Source organism: Mastacembelus armatus, chromosome 9, assembly GCF_900324485.2.
Source record: "Mastacembelus armatus chromosome 9, fMasArm1.2, whole genome shotgun sequence".
NCBI lineage: Eukaryota > Metazoa > Chordata > Actinopteri > Synbranchiformes > Mastacembelidae > Mastacembelus > Mastacembelus armatus.
This window is the reverse complement of record NC_046641.1, coordinates 21,138,009-21,155,661: the sequence shown is the minus strand read 5'-3', so window position 1 is coordinate 21,155,661 and position 17,653 is coordinate 21,138,009. Positions and strand designations below refer to the sequence as shown.

The 17,653-nt window shown below is 40.6% G+C and overlaps 3 protein-coding genes across 3 annotated transcripts; 1 reads left to right on the top strand and 2 right to left on the bottom strand.

The window, feature by feature from the left end:
• Window positions 1-1,369: 1,369 nt before the first annotated feature.
• On the bottom strand, window positions 1,370-12,685 carry LOC113139156 (cell division cycle protein 20 homolog B-like). Its single transcript, XM_026322171.1, has 12 exons — window positions 12,598-12,685; window positions 12,149-12,196; window positions 7,611-7,827; window positions 6,937-7,046; window positions 6,676-6,727; window positions 5,920-6,033; window positions 5,522-5,739; window positions 5,269-5,363; window positions 4,759-4,987; window positions 4,071-4,196; window positions 3,863-3,980; window positions 1,370-3,129 (listed from the first exon to the last, which is right to left on the bottom strand). Exons 2-12 carry the CDS (start codon window positions 12,188-12,190, stop codon window positions 3,032-3,034), a joined length of 1,419 nt encoding a protein of 472 aa, XP_026177956.1. The 5' UTR covers window positions 12,191-12,196; window positions 12,598-12,685; the 3' UTR covers window positions 1,370-3,031.
• On the top strand, window positions 8,685-11,119 carry gpx8 (glutathione peroxidase 8 (putative)). Its single transcript, XM_026322174.1, has 3 exons — window positions 8,685-8,944; window positions 9,105-9,366; window positions 10,575-11,119. The coding sequence occupies exons 1-3, from the start codon at window positions 8,738-8,740 to the stop codon at window positions 10,736-10,738; spliced, it is 633 nt and encodes a 210-aa protein (XP_026177959.1). The 5' UTR covers window positions 8,685-8,737; the 3' UTR covers window positions 10,739-11,119.
• Window positions 12,686-15,222: 2,537 nt separating the features above from the next.
• Window positions 15,223-17,274, bottom strand: mcidas (multiciliate differentiation and DNA synthesis associated cell cycle protein). The gene is made up of 7 exons (XM_026321124.1): window positions 17,103-17,274; window positions 16,958-17,030; window positions 16,700-16,779; window positions 16,414-16,474; window positions 16,011-16,237; window positions 15,794-15,904; window positions 15,223-15,663 (listed from the first exon to the last, which is right to left on the bottom strand). The coding sequence occupies exons 1-7, from the start codon at window positions 17,241-17,243 to the stop codon at window positions 15,223-15,225; spliced, it is 1,134 nt and encodes a 377-aa protein (XP_026176909.1). The 5' UTR covers window positions 17,244-17,274.
• Window positions 17,275-17,653: the final 379 nt, after the last annotated feature.

Sequence of the window (17,653 nt, the reverse complement as noted above, 5' to 3'; positions counted from 1 at the left end):
AGGAAGGGTGAGCCTGCTGTGGAACTTTGCAACTCAAACTGGACACTGTCGTTGACCTTCTCAGCAACGCGCATGAAAGTCAAGAATGAACGTGACGATTCAGACGAAATCAAGACAACTGCAGAAAAGTGAAACTTCGAATGTGAAACCAGGCTGGTGGAGCTGAACAATCAGAAAAAAATGTGTAGTGGAAATGTTTTTTGCTGGAAGAACTGGATGCTCTGTTTTATGTTACCTTCAGCCTTATGACCTCAGTATAACCTAAATAAATGATTTTTTTGAAAGACTCTTTTGGCCAACATACATCATGCCAAATTCAATATTACCAGCATCTAAATGCCGTGAATCAATAAGTGTACCCAGAAGAATCTGATTCTCTCTGATACTGAAGAAAATTTGATTGCCATTCAAGTTCTGAGGTTAAGGTATTATCTTTTCTATGATTTCTATGTGCGTCTCTGGTTTGTTAGTGGTGTCTGAGATAATGACATTGTGAGAAAGTGTAAGTGACACAGAACAGAAATCAAAAATGTGAATTATGACTTCTGTTCTGATTTGACTGATTTTTAATACCCAAATACAGTAGCTCTCTACTGTAACTGAGTGTGTAGCACTGTCCCAAAAAAGGCGCCACGTTTAAGACATTCATATTTGCTTTGTCATGGTAGTGGTGAACAGAAAACAGTGCATTGTGTATTATAGCAACCCAAAGTGTCTGAACCGGCTGAACAGTGCAACTGGAATTGAGCCCCACGAGAAAGTTGGAAGCTCTTACAGGATTTGCTAAAAGTAATTTCATGTTGCTCCACCCAGCAGTCTATTTTAGAAACAAGGTATCTGGATAATGTTGGTTTTAGTATACTTTGTCAGTTTGAAATTTGAACTTAATAATGTTACTAGAACAATTCACAGCTTCAGAAAAGCATCAAATTACCATAAAGAAGAGAAAATAATTCATGGACAATGAAGTGTAAGATGATCTTAGTCCCTGTTCTCAGTTACCTAAGATGAATACTAGTTTGAAAACTGGATGTGCAACTTGCCAAACTAAGATATAGGCAGTGATTTAAAAATTCATGACACATTTTGTTCCATTCCTCTTCCAGGCCTTCCACTTTGTGTACACAACAAACACCAGGTGGGGTTTTGGGATTTGAAAGGCACGATGGATTCAGGGGTTGCTCTTTTTCCTACTGTGGGAAAATTGTTTCCTGTGTTCCACTGAACACTATTATGAACAATATAGTGTTCAATCTTGAACCTTTGTGGAATGTTGCAATCACAAAGACACGTAACCCATGTAAGATTAGCCAGTTTGCTTGGTTAACTTCTCCATTTGAACATTTGCTGCCTTGCAAATGTATGCTGTTCTGACTTTAGCTTCCAATGTGGAAACTAGAAGGTTAACTCATAGGGGTCTAATTTACACAAGAGGAGCCGATCTGACATGTTGCTAGTATATGAGTTTAGAGGTTACAAAAACTGAAACTGTTTGTGGATTTGTGTAGATGCTGATCAACTCAGCCTGAGAGACCTGAGAGAGAGCGATGGATGGATGGATGGATGGATGGATGGATGGATGGATGGATGGATAGGTAGATAGACAAATTAATGACTTACTAGAAGTAGAAATGGTATAAATATGTGTATAGATATACTTTCTATTTTATGCTTCTATTGTACTAATTTAAAAAGGAGCATTTCTCATACTGTGACTGCTGTACTTAATCATTCGTGGGAAACGCATATCTGAGGTCATAAAATCTAAACCTCATATGCATCAACACTGCAACATGCACCTCAATGATCATATCATGACATATCACATTTGGTGGGGGTCTTACTTTTTTGGTTTTTTCAAAGGAAGTGCTCACCACAGGCACTTTTGCACAAAGTGTTCTCTCAGGTCTGGTCTGCTCAGATACTCACACTGACAGTTGCACCGATGAGACATATTTATACAAACATGTCTTTGGCTGTAGTTCTTTACTGATGTGTACGTCTATTGAGAGCGGTCAATACCTCACCTCTGTGTAAAAACTATTTGATTTCAGTGTGAGCTACTTGTAAAATGACAGCTCCAGCATTAATGACATAGAAAGCTTGGCTTCTTTTCTTCTAGAATTTGTTTTAAAATCCTCTGTTTTATATACAAGACAAACAGTGGAGTACATTAGTGTTTCTGATTATAGGCTGCTGCAATCCAAGTTAAGGTCAAGAGACCTGTTTATGCTGTACTGAGACCCTTAGTCTTAATACAGGCCCCAGGACTCAACACTCTTGATCTTTACTTGGTAACTCTGACATGTTTCCAGTGTTTTCTTTGACCTTTTGAAATTTCTTTTCTTCATGCTATTTTTATGTTATTGTCTCTTTATGCAGTTTTTCAGGTGCACTGGACAGTGAAGTGCTATACAAATTAAATTATCCATTCATTATTTTCCACTTATTCTGGCACATCTAAGATCCTGGGCTGTTGGAGCCAATCCCAGGTGACATTGGGTAAGAGGTGGGGTACTTGTGTATCACAGGGCAGACAGACAAACACTCACACACACAATGAGACCTTTGGGCAAGTCAGAGTCACCATTTCATCTAACACCAAATTGCATGTGGGAGGAGCATGAGTACCTCACGATCCCAAGCAGGTATAGGGAGAACATGCAAACTCCACACAGAAAGGCCCCAGGGTTGAACAGTATTTCAACATGGAACCTTTTTGCTGTGAGCCAACCAAATTCAATCATTATCATTTTCATTTATTTATTTATTTTTGTTAGATTTTAACCTTAAAAAAAGATAAAACATCACATTATGGTCCACTTCATTCTAAGAAATGTTTTGACTTGATGGTAACCTGGTCTGGTATTGTGGTTAGCTCAAATAGGAACAGGAAATGTGCATCCTCTACATGGTGAAATTACCAAGAACTCAAGCAATGTGTTTGCTGACACAGACAAGTCTGAAGAAGATCAGAAGATCTGATTAGACACATGCAACATTTACCATATGTATTGGGTGACGTTCATAGTTAAAGGTCCCAGATGTGAAAGCACTGGTCTGCTCCAGCAGAGAAGATTTGAGTACATTCAGGGTTTAGGGCCAAGTGCAGCACTCGATGAGAATGACCTAAAAACACAAAAACAACATAATCGATCTTTGACATTGAAATAACTTGCGTACCATACAACACATTATGCTTTAATGTTTGTTTTCACCACTATAGGCCATGGAATTAAATAAGAGATGAATAAGTCAAAAATACTCAAATATTCTAAAATGATTCATATTTTGAAGAGGTTTGTTGGGTGATATAGCTGATTCATTTAAAGCACATGAATCACCAACCTTGTTCCAGACCTAGCTGCCCACAGCTTAGATTCATATGTAATTTAAATAGCTCTGAAGTTGCATTTATTAATAAACATTTCCCTGGTTGGAAAAACAACTGAGTCAATCTGATCTTTGTTGGCAGGTATAAGAAGGGGTGGTGCTGTGTTTCTGTCCTAATGATGGTCAGTGGTGACAGAACCATAAAGGAGCAACATGTGATGTGATTTTTTGACAGTTAGGTCTTAGACCCTTTTTTACCCCCCACAAATGACACCTCATGGTGAATTTGATCTTTTTTGATGTGTTCAATTTATCATTTCACAGAAAGTGCAGGACATGAATGAGTCAGCACAACACAGCTATTAAACAGTGATAGATGACAGGGCTGCAGCAATCATTCACCCTTCATTATTTCTGCTGCTCTATTAATATTACTCAAGTGGAATGATGACATTTCTTCCTATGACGCCATTGGGAATGTGTTAAACTGAAATGACTTAATAATCACTCAGATTTTAGGCTCCCTGACCTGTGAGCTGGCTGCTCAGGCTGAGAGAGGGGAACTCCCAGGTTCTGACTTGGTGGTGAGGAAGGCCATGACCTGTGACCACATATCTCTTCTTCTCAGCCCACCGTAGAGAACATATCTGCAATTGGAGTCATTAGGAATAGTTCAGCTGATATTTATTCATAATATACATAGTATATATATCTGCTAGACTTTAAGTCTTATGCACCTGTGAGTTTGTGTTGACAGAAGTCACACAAGTTCCCATTTGTGTATCCCAGATTCTAAGTTCTCCATCTTTCCACCCCCCTCCTGTAGCGATCATCTTTCTCTGCCATGGACACCATCCCATTGCCTAGGCACAGTGAATACACAAGTAATGTTTAGACGCAGTCATCAGCACATTGTCTGTTTGTTTAAGCAGACTGCCCAGGGTCATCTTACAGCATTTTTCAAACCTCTGTGTGGGAGCAGGGAAACCCTTTAGCAAACCAGTCTGTGTCATACCACTCAAGTTTGCATGAACTAAGATAAGTCATCATCAAGTCATGCAACAGAACACACAGTAGCTTGAAATGTGTGTCTGATGTTGTGACAAACCCTAAAAACCACCTAACATGTCCCCTATCGATGCAGTTCTTTTTCAAGCATCAGAAGATGGCGTTGCAGGTTGATGGGGCTATCCGCTACAGGGAACTGAACTAGTTTAACAATTACTGGGCAGTTAAAGAAGTTTTTTTTTTGGACACTGACCAAAATTTATACAAGTATAAAATACAAAATGCATGTACAAGGAGGAAAAAATAATTTTATATTTTGATATTTTTACCCACTGTATCACAATCGACAGGCAGAAGAATTCAAAGGAAAATATGTCTGACAGGCAGTGTTCAAGTCTCAACTTCTAGTACACTGACCTTGACAGAACTGGGCTGTTTCATTGTAGTGATTGGCTGATGTGACTTTGTAAGTCCTGCGATATCATTATTCCATATATGGAGAAGGCCATCTGTGGAGCCGCTGGCGAGCCAGTCATCTCCCGGTGACCACTGGAGGCTGCAGATCCCCTCCTCCTGGACAGCTGCACCCACTAGTGGTGTAGGAGCCCGAGGGTCAAGATGATGGATACATCCAAGAATGGAGCCACTGTCAGATTGTGGACACTGTCATTCTGTGGCATAAATTCTGCATTTATAATACTTATTGTAACTTTTCTGTCTTTTAGATTGGAGTTTACTTCACCTACATTTGTTTTACTAAGGGGTTAAAGCATTACATGGATCAACTATTCTCTTAAACCAGCTGATGTCTTTTGTGTCATTTCTGCTTTAGTATCTTTTTTAAGAAAAGGTTCAAAATGGTACTGAAGATTATTTAAATTTCCTTTTTCCTAAAACAGTGTGCTGACAACACACACACACCAGTACCTGCTAAGTAAGTCTTGTTTCCAGGAAAATGCTCTGACCACAGACAGATGTGATGGTAGACAAATCATATTCTGCTTGTGTTCAACATCCCACAACTAAAGAGTCAAAGAGAAAGAAATACACCACAAACTGTCATTCTGCTGATTCAACTAAGTGTTACACTTCCCCTTGCCGAGGCCCCCATTACCACAGTACTTATGAATCAGTTCCCACCCTCTATGTACTCATTTCCTTTAAGTTCCAAAGCATTTACCTGTGTCTGCCCTTGCCTGGTCCCAATGCAGAGAGCTCTGCCATCTCTGCTCCAACACAGAGATGAGATGGACTGAGTCTGTTGGTATAGTTGTCCTGGGTTTGGACTCAGGTCCAAGTATCCCACCAGAGCATGAGTTTCTGAATTCCAAATGTAAACAGAAGAGCCCAGAGCTAATGCAATCATACCATTACAACTGCAGTCGAGAAGATTAGTGTCTGGGAAAGATGGACAAGAGAGACAAACTACAAAGGATATATTATGACCGACAAGTCAAATACTAACCATCAGAAAGATTTGCAAGGGGGAATTTTGCACCGCATATCACCAGGTTTATTGTAACACAGGTCCAGAGTCTAGAGACCCTTTTGTATGTGAGTATAATATGGGATTCTTACAGTAGTCATTGAGCAGTGCAGGTGCACCCAGCTTCACTGCTGACTTTCCCTGCAGACTGCAGACTTTTTCCAGAACAGCAAATGGCCGCAAACTGTGTCTTCTTTTGTCTGAGCCTGCAATAAGAAAAATATTATATAAAAATAACACATCTAGAGCAATGTATCTTTGGTTAACCACTCATATCAATTGCATTACTTTCACTCAGTGATAAAAATTGAAAGCCTCGGTTGTGTTAATGCAGAGTTGCAGCAAGCATCCACATTACAATACGCTAGAGGTTATCGACCATATTTACTCTGTCTGCTGTACTAATGCTAAGAGACACACACTTTAAAGTGCACACAGAAATACTCAGTTAAGCCAGAATTCTTAACTGTGTATTGTGTTATGTGGGAACCGAAACACATTGTGGAAACACAGTAAGGGGTGTGTATTAAATATCTTGAAAAAAACAACTGTCCCTTGATGACATGGTCATGCCTGACAATTAAACAATTATTTCTACCTAGTTCTTTATCTTATGCTATTCAAATGGCATGTTCTTCTCCACACCTGAATAATAAAAAATACAACCATTTCAGAAAACATAAACATAGGCCTCCCACGCTCCTCCAACTTAAAAGCATTTCTAAAGACATTCATTCGTGTTTCCTAATATGACATCATGCAATATCACTATGTCATTTAGGTAGTCAGTCATTACTCTTGTGTCCTAAAACTCTGTAGGAGTGAAGTGAAAGAAAGACATATTGTACCAGCCTGTTGGGTATTATCATGTCCTTGAATTGCAGCTCTCCACACCGATCTCTGCATAAAAAGAAACCTTAAAAGATCACCAAGAAACCAGAGCCTTTGTTGCTTTCATATATGATTTCATATGATTATGTAAAATCCTGCAAAGGAAATCTAACACTCCCTCAAAGATTTTCTTCAGTCTTTTGTTTTCTTTTCTTATGCGTAGCTCAGACATACACATAAATTCTATAATGACACATGTGCACATTTCTTAGGCGGACCTGTTCATAGGCATTTTCTGTGGTAGGCCATCCCTGGGCAGAGACGGTGCATGGTGTGCTATGTGGTGTAACAGCCTCACAGTCAGACACACCTCCCACCCATGGTGTCGCTGATTAAGACAGTTAATATCACAGAACATTAATAATGACATTTCATCACATAACAGTTCCACTGGGCCTGTATAATGAAACCTTTAGACCTATGGTGAAGATTAAAAAATGGTATGACCAGCATCTGGTCCCTACCATGTAAATCAGTGAATTTTAAAGAGACAAGTTTAAATTAGGGTAAGGACTGAGGTCAGGTATGTAGTTGTGATGGGTCAGGTTTGGGTACATGGCTTTCTATGGTTGTGTGGGAACTTTTTACTCTGGTACCATTTTTGTGTGGACATTTTAGAGTTCTGAGGATATTTTGGCCGATCATCACAACTTCAAAAGTCTTTTTGAGAGTTAAGACTTGGTTTCAGGGTTAAAGTTAGAATTATGTTTAGGAGTTTACCCATTTAGTTGTGATAGTTCAGGTTAGGATAAGGGTCTAGGGAATTATGGCAGTGAGTGTTCTCACAACTATAGTAAGACTTAACTCTGTGTGTGAGAGAGAGACACACAGAGAAGTTTGTTTGTGTCAGTATCACAGACGGACATTTGTCTGATGTGGTGTGGCGTAGTACCTTGGAGGTTTCCCTGCAGGGCTCTCTGAGCTGGTTCACGAGATCTGGGTGGAGAATCCAGCTCCAGCCTCTGACAGACTGTATTAAACTCAAAGCTTGGCACACACTGACACCCAGTGGTTAGAGGTGTACTTGCAGTGGGTCCCTGTCCTCTGCCCCTCTGGATAATCCGCCTCCTGAAGCGTTTGTATGACACTTGATGAGTGTCGTTTGGGCCCTGGTGGGGAGGTAAAATAAAATTTAACATTTTATATATGAGACCATCCAAGTGTGCTTGTATGAAAATAATGTAAATGTAGCTTTTTATCTGATACTGAATGCACCAACAAGTGTTCAAGTTAAAGAAACCAAAGTACTGGACAAAAGCTTATATGATAGACTGGGTGAAATACACAGATAGGCTCTTTGGTTCATAAAATGGGACTTTTATGGGTCTGGGGTCTTTTTGTGATAATGAGGTGTTCTAAAATATCTGACACACAATAGCCTCGACTTAAACTATATTATATTTTTATTAGGCTCTAAAATGCTTGAACACTAGAGAAACTGACATGCATGAAAGTGTCTCCTGGTTTGATATTAAACGTGAATTATTGTACTCACTGATAGTGTTTTTCAGAAATATCAAGGCAAAGACCTTGTATTACACACAAATGTTGCTTTTGGCAGTGGGAAACAGACAAAAGGCAGAGAGGCATTTTATATAACTCAGTATAGTGGGTTTATATTTATTTGTGGACCTCAGTAAGAATAGGCCTGACTATTAAGGTAGCTAATGTGGAGCCAAACACACACACACACACACACACACACACACACACACACACACACAAACTTCTGTAAGGGGACAAAATGTTGTCAAACCGATTTTCTGTTGCTTTATATAATTAGTTGTGTTTTGAATAATAGAGGATATTTAATTTTTCCACACATATATCAAATGGGCCTAACTACTGTGTGAGCACCAGAAGATTAAGGTTTTGTAATAGTGGTTTTATTTTGAAAGAATCGGCCAGATTCCGGTTTTGTCACGTTTTTCTTAGTTTCACGCAGCTCCTTCCTCCGGTCCGCCCCAAGACTTTTGGCAGGAGCCCCCACCGTCCGCGCTCCGTTCTTGCCCCTCCAAGATGGAGGCCTTAGGGGGCTACCCTACCAAGTCCTCCAGCCCAAAAGCGAAAAAGGTAACGGTGCTGCTGAGCATGACAGTCGGTGTGGGCTGTTTGTTTCTCCTGCAGACTCAGCTGGTGAAGCCGAGAAAACCGGAGGATTTTTATTCCTTCGAGGTGAAAGACGCGAAGGGGAGGACGGTTTCCCTGGAGAGGTACCGAGGAAAAGTAAGTCCACATCATCACCAGGCAGCACAGACAGAGGAAATCTCTGCTCACAAGTCAGCTCCACTTGTCTGCTCTCAGCTAGGAGCGAGTTTTAGTGCATAACTTGTGTTTCTCACAGCATTTTTAGAAAGATGACACCCTGTTTCCCCCCTTCGCACAGGCGTCTTTGGTTGTAAACGTGGCGAGTCACAGCGAACAGACAGAGGCGAACTACAGGTCTCTGCAGGAGCTCCACAGGGAGCTGGGCACCTCTCACTTCAACGTCCTGGCATTCCCCTGCGGACAGTTTGGGGACACAGAGACCGGGACCAGCCGAGACATCGAGGCTTTCGCCAAGTCCACACACGGTGTTACCTTCCCCTTTTTCAGCAAGATCAAAATAATGGGCTCAGAGGCGGACCCTGCCTTCAAATTCCTCACAGGTTGGCACACAGTCTTCTCAACACATCAGTCTGCTGTAAACAAACGATGATGGAAACCACACCATCATGTTTAGATCATAGGTTGGCCTTTCCTCTGTGTGCACCTTTTTGATGTGTATTGATACACTGTAACTTCCACCACCCACAACTTTTAACTGCTTTGTGTAATGACAGATACTAACGATCCTCACCTGCAAACGGAAGTATTACATTTATGATGTGATGCCAATAAAAGTAAACTAGGTCTATGCATTTATAAAACCACGACGAGCACATTCTGCACCCTACAGACCTGTTTTAGTGAGTAAGCGTGTTCTTAAGTTCATGGAGCAGCTGCAGCATCACAGACGTTTAGGATTTTATATCTTTTTGGTAGAACTTTTGGAAATAATGGGTTTACAGTTTGTGAATTGTATCAGTCTTTCACCCATCAGTGTAGGATGTATGCCTTATTTTAATGGTTAGTTGGCTGTGGGTGGTGTTACATAACTATGAGCAGGACTGATTTATGCCAATACTTAAACTAAGAGCTGACACTATTTGATAAAAACAATAGTTTTTGCTAATCAAATAATCGTTCGTCAGTTTTACTGACCGTATTTAATGGTTGCAGTGTTTCAAGTGTGAGCATTTGGCATTTTTCCAGTCTTATGTTGCAGTAAACTATATGTTTTGAACTACTACTAGAACACAAAACTTAATTGAAGAGCTTCATTTTTCACCAAAAATAGGGCAGTGCTTTTTTTAACATGCTTCCTATGAGTGTAGCAGCCAAACTATAATTTTTGCATCACTGTTGTCAATTATCCTGATTTATTCATGTTGCTGGATTTGCCTATTGGATATGTTATCCTTATCTTTGTCATGTCCAAGACTAAACTATGGGTTTTGGTTTAGATAAAACAAGACACAAGGTTGTGATGTTGCATTTTGTGAGGTTGTGACTTTTTTTTTTTTTTTTTTTTTTTTTTTTTTTCTTAGATTTTGTGCCTTGAACAATTAATCAATAAATAAATAAGTTATGTCCCATCAGATCTTAAAATAATATCTTAAAATGTAACTCAGTCAGACATACAGTAAGTGTGGGACTGTTATGTTAAGTTTATTTCTGATAGGTTCTATAGGTAAGTGTGATTATCATCAGACTCTGGCTGAATTAAGGCTGTCAGCAGCACCAATAATAACCGTAAGGAAATGCTATTTTTCAGATTCTGTGCAGAAAATTCCAAAGTGGAACTTCTGGAAGTTTCTGGTCAATCCAGAGGGGAAAGTGGTCCGGTTCTGGCGAACCGACGAGCCAATGGAGAGTGTTAGACAAGAAGCCACGGCACTGGTCCGGGAAATCATCTTAAAGAAACGAGTGGAGCTATGATGGAGCTTACTTATGAGTACTGGGACATACCACTGGGTTATGTCTGTGGTTCCTGTGCTTTGACGGTCAGGAATAACAAGTGAACAGTGGTCGGGTGATGTCTCGCTCCAGAAACATGCAGGATGAAAAGATCCAATAGTTTTAGCCACATGGACAAAGAAAGCTATGCAAGACCAGCCAGTTCTTTATGAGTTTTGGGACCATCCTGTGGTTAATAATGACACTCATGATGAACATTCCTTATAATGACCACTGCTGAACCTAAAGGATTGTTTATCCTTTGAAGTATTGGTTTTTCCAGATGTTCAGTTTGTCTTAGTCTGTATTTGAGACCATCTTTCTGTCTTTTACATTAAAATCTATTTCCTAAGGTGAAGCATACCATAATGGCCCATTTTGACTGATTTCAGCCCAGCAAACTGTGGAGCAGCCATTCAGTAATATTTTGATAAATATTTGATTTAACTAATGAGCTGTGATGGAGTTTACTGTTGAGTTTTTTGAGAGCAATACAAATAGTTACTTTATTTACTGATATAATCCACATTTTAAATGCTCTACACAAACTTGTGATATTCTGCATTCTGTTATATTTATTTTGCACTCTGTCTTTAGTAAGGGTCACCTCTCCGTCTGAATATTTTAAAAACTTATAAACGGTCACAAAACAGTGCTTCTATCATCAAATGCACAATCGAAGCGCTGAAGCCCAGCCAGCAGTTTTTAATTACTGAAACTTTTAATTGCAGATGTGTCCCGGGTTGGTGGTGTGGATTTAAATGGACAGTTGGAGAGCAGCAGCAGGTAAGCTGGCACAAACAAAAGCCACCAGCTAACAAGACACTGCCTACCAGCCACCCACATCTCAATAATGCTATTCGAGGTCATCTCGGACTCAGGATGCTTATGTTTCCTGATCCTCTAAAACTTCCCCAAAGTGCTCAAGTCAGAATACATGGAGAATGACTTATAAACGTAAGTATAGTCAAATGTAACCGTTTAGGCAGCAGAGCAGTGTGAGCTGGGAAAAGAAACGTCAGCTAACATTACACTGCCTCCCAACCAGCCATAACTCACACACCTACATGCTAATTCATAGATGTCAGTATGCTGATGGTTTTTTTTTCTCAGTTCTCGTGTTCAAACGCAGAATTTAAAGCTTTCTCATTCATTGCCCTGCAGCTTTTTTTTCTACTCTTAGCTTTTTGCTCTACAGGTGAGTGAAGTGGAATATGTGACAGTCTCAGCAGGGAGTGTTTGAAGTCAGGTGGTAGCAGCAGCAGCTGACAGCTGTCAGTCAGATAGCAGCACAGCCAGTAGCAGTACGCTGCCCCGCTGTCACCACCAGCTCAGGAGCTGGAGGGGACGGCTGCAACCAGCAAACTGGCCTTTTCATATTTCCCCACTTACCGTGAAGGGACAGTGCCTCCTCTTTCCTGCAGAATTTCTCATGTTGTCCTGGTCATAAAAAAAACAACAAAAGAGTCAGTCAGTGTGATGCTCCAACATGATCGAAAACAACCACCATCAGTCTCTAAATGGCTAAACTAAACCAAAAATGAAATCTCTGTTTTGTAATTATTCAGTAAGATGAGGATTATTTTAATCGGCGGCAGCCTTTAGCTCTAACATAAGTTCACAGATTTTACTATATGATAAAAGTCTGTGTTAAAGCAACGAGGAACAGTTGTGTTTAGACTTTGAAGTGGTTGCCTGGCAGCAGCAGTAGGTCTACAGGTCATAAATGATAGCAAGGAGATACTGCTGCAAATTTATAGTAGTTGTATCAAAAGTACTAGGTTATTTTGTAGTAGGGCCTATTGTAAGAAAAAAGAAAAGAAAAGAAAAGAAAAGCTCACCCATTCATTTGAATCTTCAGTTTTGGCTTTAAGACGCAGCTTCAGTTGCCACTTGGTTTTTCTCCTTCAGTGACCCAGTCATGCCCGGTGCACCTGTTGTCTCCTCTGGACGGACTGCGCTCCTAAATACTCTCCCCGGGCGGACGACGGAGCGGGAAGCAGCGTCCTCTGCGCTGCTATTGGTGGTTAGGTCTTAGGAGTTTTTTTGTTTTTAATTTAGTACTCATGTTCAGGGATTCCCTCCGCGTCCTGGTTTCTACTGGAAACAAATCAACACAGTTAAGAAGAGCAACGCGATCAGTTTTTGGAAGCGGGTAAACCCTAGACAATTTAAACATGACACGTAGCCAGAATCCAGTCTGCAAGCCAAAGGTTCGTGTAGCACATTTAAGGAATGAAAAGCTTTACACTTATTAAATTTCCCATCAATAATGTTGACAGAAAAGATTTAATTATAAGATATATTGTTTAGTAGTTTGTTTTTGTACCAATACCTCTAATTTAAAAAACCAAATATTTAATTTAAGTCTAGGGTCTTTGCAAACTATTTGTATTTTTATTTTCTATGACTTTATTGCATTTTAGTTAAGGAAGTGTTTAACTTAAATGAAATAAAGATTAGAGCTAGATACTAGTTGTTAAAGTATTTTACATTATTACAAAACGAATTTAATCTGAAGTCCATTTTGACAATAAAAAAGAAACACTCCAAAACCAGCGAGATTAATTAGAGTGAAATATTTTAGATAAAGTCGAGGTCTTCCCCTGAACATAGCGTGTTTTGCGGGTGCAGGCCGTGGATCCGCTGGCCACGCCGGTTAACGACGAGCTGCTGTGGCGCTAAATGGGCTCAACGGCGCGAGCGGCGCACGTTCTCGCACCTGCCACTTCCATATGCGCTCACACCTCGAGCTCGAGCCTGAAACAGCGCGACAGGTGCGTCTCTGACACATTGCAGCTCCGTCACTGTGCACCGGCGGGCTGTAGCCTCCAGCCTAAAGCTCCGTGCAGGTCTACTCTGGTCTCCTGCATTTTAGTTCCATTTTATTGTCATTGGCTAATAACTAAATCAATCATAACGTTTTCTCATTTTATTAGATTAGTAGATTTGTTTTCAAACGTAGACTCATTTGCGAAAGAACAAGACTCGTCATTTTAACCAGCACACTCAAAATGAATTATCATTTATTTCCTCCACGCTCTTTCCCGCGGGACTCCGTCTGGTTTGCAGCCTCCCTCCAGGTTTGGCTTTAGTCACCTTAGAAACTCATTGTGTCTGGATTTTCCTTTCCCCTCCCGCATCGTCCCCCTCAGTTTGGCGGCATCTCAACCGGTCAAATGTGTCAGAGCCATCTCAGACAAAGCTTCGCCCTCTCGCCAGCGCTGCTGGTCAATGACAAACGGATATGTTTGCAGCGAAAGTGGCTCAAAGTGCGTCTGGGTGTCGAGCTAAGCTGACGTGAAGGTTTAAGGGCTTGTGGACCTTGTAACGGAAATTATTAATGACAGTCAAGTGTTTAGTCAATTGATTGGGTGAGGTATAGTATTTCCTTATAGGCTACATATGCAAAATATGTGTAAGTTCCGCACAATATATTGAGTTTGTCCCATTCATATATAAAACAAATCTAATGACAACCCCCCAAAAAGACCATGATCCACACATTGAAGATACAAGGCGCTTTGTTTGGTAGGTCTAAGTCTTTTACTCATTGTGTCTCTTTTAGCTACTTTGCATGTCTTTGTAATTGTTTTGCATCTATTTTTATGCAGTCCTGTGGTCTTTTTGGATCCTATAGGTGTCTTATAGTTGTTTTGTTTTTGCTTGCATCTCTTTGTCTCTGTCAACACTGGGCACCTCTACCCAAAGCCCAATCAGAAATCCATCAATTATTATAGCAACAGAGCCTATTTTTTTAGTCAGGCATATTAGTTAAAACCAAGCCATTTTCTGTTTCACCTTGTCTTTGTCAGTATGGAATCAGGCATGGTGTTTTTAGTGGTCTAGTTTAAAATTAAGTTTTAAAAATATTTATAATATTAAAGCTTTTGGTTAATATGTGACATCTAGAATTGTACTCCACTGTCAAACTATGTTTATACACTGAAGTGTGACCATCATAGTGTAAAATACCAATACTGTGGGGAAAAATATACATCATTTTCCTTAAAAGAAGGTATCACACAGTCACCCAGGCGGACACAATAAGGAAGGGTGTCTTTGTTTCTTAATGAAGGACAGGGGGTCACATTTGTTTCACTGTTCAAAGAAGAAAGGTTCCTTAAGACTGTTTCTCTCCATTAAATGACCAGCTTTGTAAACCTTAGCTTTTATTAAGATAAAATATGTCGTCAGGTTTAAAAATGAACATCACTTTGGGGCATGTAAACAAACACAATGTAAACAGGTAGTATCATTTCCTTTGTTAAGCACCAGCTCTGATTGATTAGCTTACAGTACAACTGAGAATGACATAATTTAATCATTTAGATATTATTATATAGCATTTGCAACCTATTTCTGTCCACCTCTCCCACATTCTTCCAGATTTGAACAGACATATGGCAACTTCAGATCACTAATTAGAAGCACATAATGAATCCATGTTAATGTTAACCCTGGTTTCAGCTGTGGTTGGGAACCCAGCGAAAACGGTATCCTCCTTGCTGAGTCCTTGAGGTAAAGGCATGTCCATGAGGAAACACCGTAGTTCTTATAGTGCAGTGTTCTCTAACCAAAGTTCTGAAAGAGGAAATACTCTCTTCAGACTCTGCTCCATCGATCCTCGTGCTGCTGTGTTTGGAGATGGATGTCTGTAGGCCCGAGAAGGCACCAAACATTCGTATTGTCTCTAATTCCTGCTGTAGTCTTCTTCCAGTAGCTGTGCTGCTAAGTACAGCATTGCAGTGTGTGCTGATGTCCCTCAGCATGTCCTCCACTGAGTCAGAGGACTCTGTTTCATAGCCTTCATCCAAACGCTGCCGCTTACAGGGGCTAAGTGAAGTTTTGTCACCACATGGCACCTCTAGATCTCTTAGATTTTGGTCTTTAGCTGTCATCAGTTTCTGAAAGAGAATGGACAAAATATAAAACCCAAGAAAATGAAGCTTAGATGAAATTTATGACAATAGAAAAATAACAGAATACATTGTAGCCAGGATGAAACTGTGCCCATCTTATCTCAGTTGTACTCACGTCAAGCACCGAGGCCAGATGCTTTGCTCGACTTGCCAGCTGTCTGAGGTGAAGGTTTCTCTTCTGAAGGGAGTCAATTTCTCCCTGTTGTCTGTGAAGAGTCTCATGAAGCTGCAGACACATAAACCTAATTCTGAGCCGTCGTTTTAACAGCGCCACCGATTTTAACCCTTATTATGGGGTACCACAGTCCTGTCCATAAAACTTATAAATTTACCTGATGGTTGACTACCACAGAGTGTCCCAGTGCCCTGCCATGACACTGGGTGGTGCTTTTCCACAGAGCTTCATCCTGGGTGCTTGGGTTACCTGCTTCTGTGCATGAGTCAACCAGACTGTCCTCTGGGGAGTAGTCGTGCTGTGGGGTAAGGGGAGGTATGACACATCCCTGAAATGGTACCAGTTCAGCTGGTGACAGACTGCTCTCCAGTGTAGCAGGAGAATCTGACGGAAGAAGCAAACACCCGGGATGGAGTCAACATAACTTATGAGGATCCCCTCACTTCTTGTTGTTGATGATAATGCTGATAGTAGTAAGAGGTGCATCTATGGGTACACATCTAGTGCTGGATTTTTAATGTAGCCTCTATGGGCTACAGCAGAAAATCTACTTTTTTCACCTGCCATGAAGTCGAGTGCATAATCCCCAAAATCTTGAACATCTGCATCAGTTTCATTCACCTGTAGACAAATAAAACAGATTGAGTTGTTTTTGATTAGTCATAAAAACATAACCTCTTTACCTCTAAATCCCACCAGGACTAAGTAGAATAATGTGTCCTATATGACAGAACATGTCCTGGTGGTCTTTTCAGTGACTGTGCAGAAGCTCATGTGTTATGGGTGCACACAACCAGAAAGGCAGTTTGTGGGCCTAACTTGTAATAATGAGGTTTTTCCCCTCACCTGAGAACCAAAGGAGTCACTCTGCTGTCTCACCACAGACGCACAGTCTTCCAAGTCATCCCATGCAATTGTTGAAAAAGCTGTAGTACAAAGACGACTGGATGAGGCCTATATATATATATATATATATATATATATATATATATTATATATATATATATATTATAATTTTTTTTTTTTAACATATGCTTTCTTTTTACTTATATGCATTAGGGTAGTGTATGAAACCCATGCATGGACCATAATAGAAATGCAAACCTTGTTCAATGATGCACGGGAACTCAACGTACACAGTGACTGGACTGCTGCTCCGTGGTGCCAGTACATTGTCCTGCACATACAGAGTATTTAAGCAGTCTCTTCAAATGTTGGGCTATAGACATTCGTATAAAAAGAAATTTACCTTTGTGTTTACTACAGCTCCCCTCGCCTGCTGAGCCATTCCGTTGAGGCAGAGAGCACTAAATACTCCTCTGTGTCTTTGCATCTCCATCAGTTCAGCTGATTTGAGAACTGCAGGGATTTGATTTAATATAGCCGACATTCTCCCGGTTTAGTGCATCTTCATGCCGCGGTTTCATACTTTTGGCCCAATCAAACGCACTTATTTGGTCTCCAGGGAGTGACAGCGTCCTCGGAGACTAAATTGGTGCAAACTAACGGTTTTCTGGTCTGAAGTGCAAAGTGGTGCCGCGCACAACGGCGCCATTACAGCAGGTGTTCCCTGCGCCAGAGCTGCCCTCCCTCCGCCTGCGGCCAACTAGTACTTGCTTCCTGCCAGAGGCGCACGAAGAGCTTGCTGTGACCTCTTCTTATAGAAAAAAACTCTTTAACTAATATGGTAATGGTCTAAAAAAACAGACGACCTCAGGGAAGTTTGTGTAGGGTGAATGAATGAATTGCTTTTATAAGGAGCAGAGATATTTGATTTTTGCTGTTTGTGTATTAATCAGC

Coding starts and splice junctions, on each gene's coding strand:
- LOC113139156 (XM_026322171.1), bottom strand. CDS start 12,190: ATGAGAAATTCTGCAGGAAAGAGGAGGCACTGTCCCTTCACG. Junction 4,988..5,268: donor AAACAAGACTTACTTAGCAG/GTACTGGTGTGT, acceptor ACAATCTGACAG/TGGCTCCATTCTTGGATGTA. Junction 3,130..3,862: donor CCTGAGCAGCCAGCTCACAG/GTCAGGGAGCCT, acceptor TTGTGTTTTTAG/GTCATTCTCATCGAGTGCTG.
- gpx8 (XM_026322174.1), top strand. CDS start 8,738: ATGGAGGCCTTAGGGGGCTACCCTACCAAGTCCTCCAGCCCAAAAGCG. Junction 8,945..9,104: donor TGGAGAGGTACCGAGGAAAA/GTAAGTCCACAT, acceptor CCCTTCGCACAG/GCGTCTTTGGTTGTAAACGT. Junction 9,367..10,574: donor TGCCTTCAAATTCCTCACAG/GTTGGCACACAG, acceptor GCTATTTTTCAG/ATTCTGTGCAGAAAATTCCA.
- mcidas (XM_026321124.1), bottom strand. CDS start 17,243: ATGTCGGCTATATTAAATCAAATCCCTGCAGTTCTCAAATCAGCTGAA. Junction 16,780..16,957: donor CCCGTGCATCATTGAACAAG/GTTTGCATTTCT, acceptor TTTGTACTACAG/CTTTTTCAACAATTGCATGG. Junction 15,905..16,010: donor CTGTGGTAGTCAACCATCAG/GTAAATTTATAA, acceptor ATGTGTCTGCAG/CTTCATGAGACTCTTCACAG.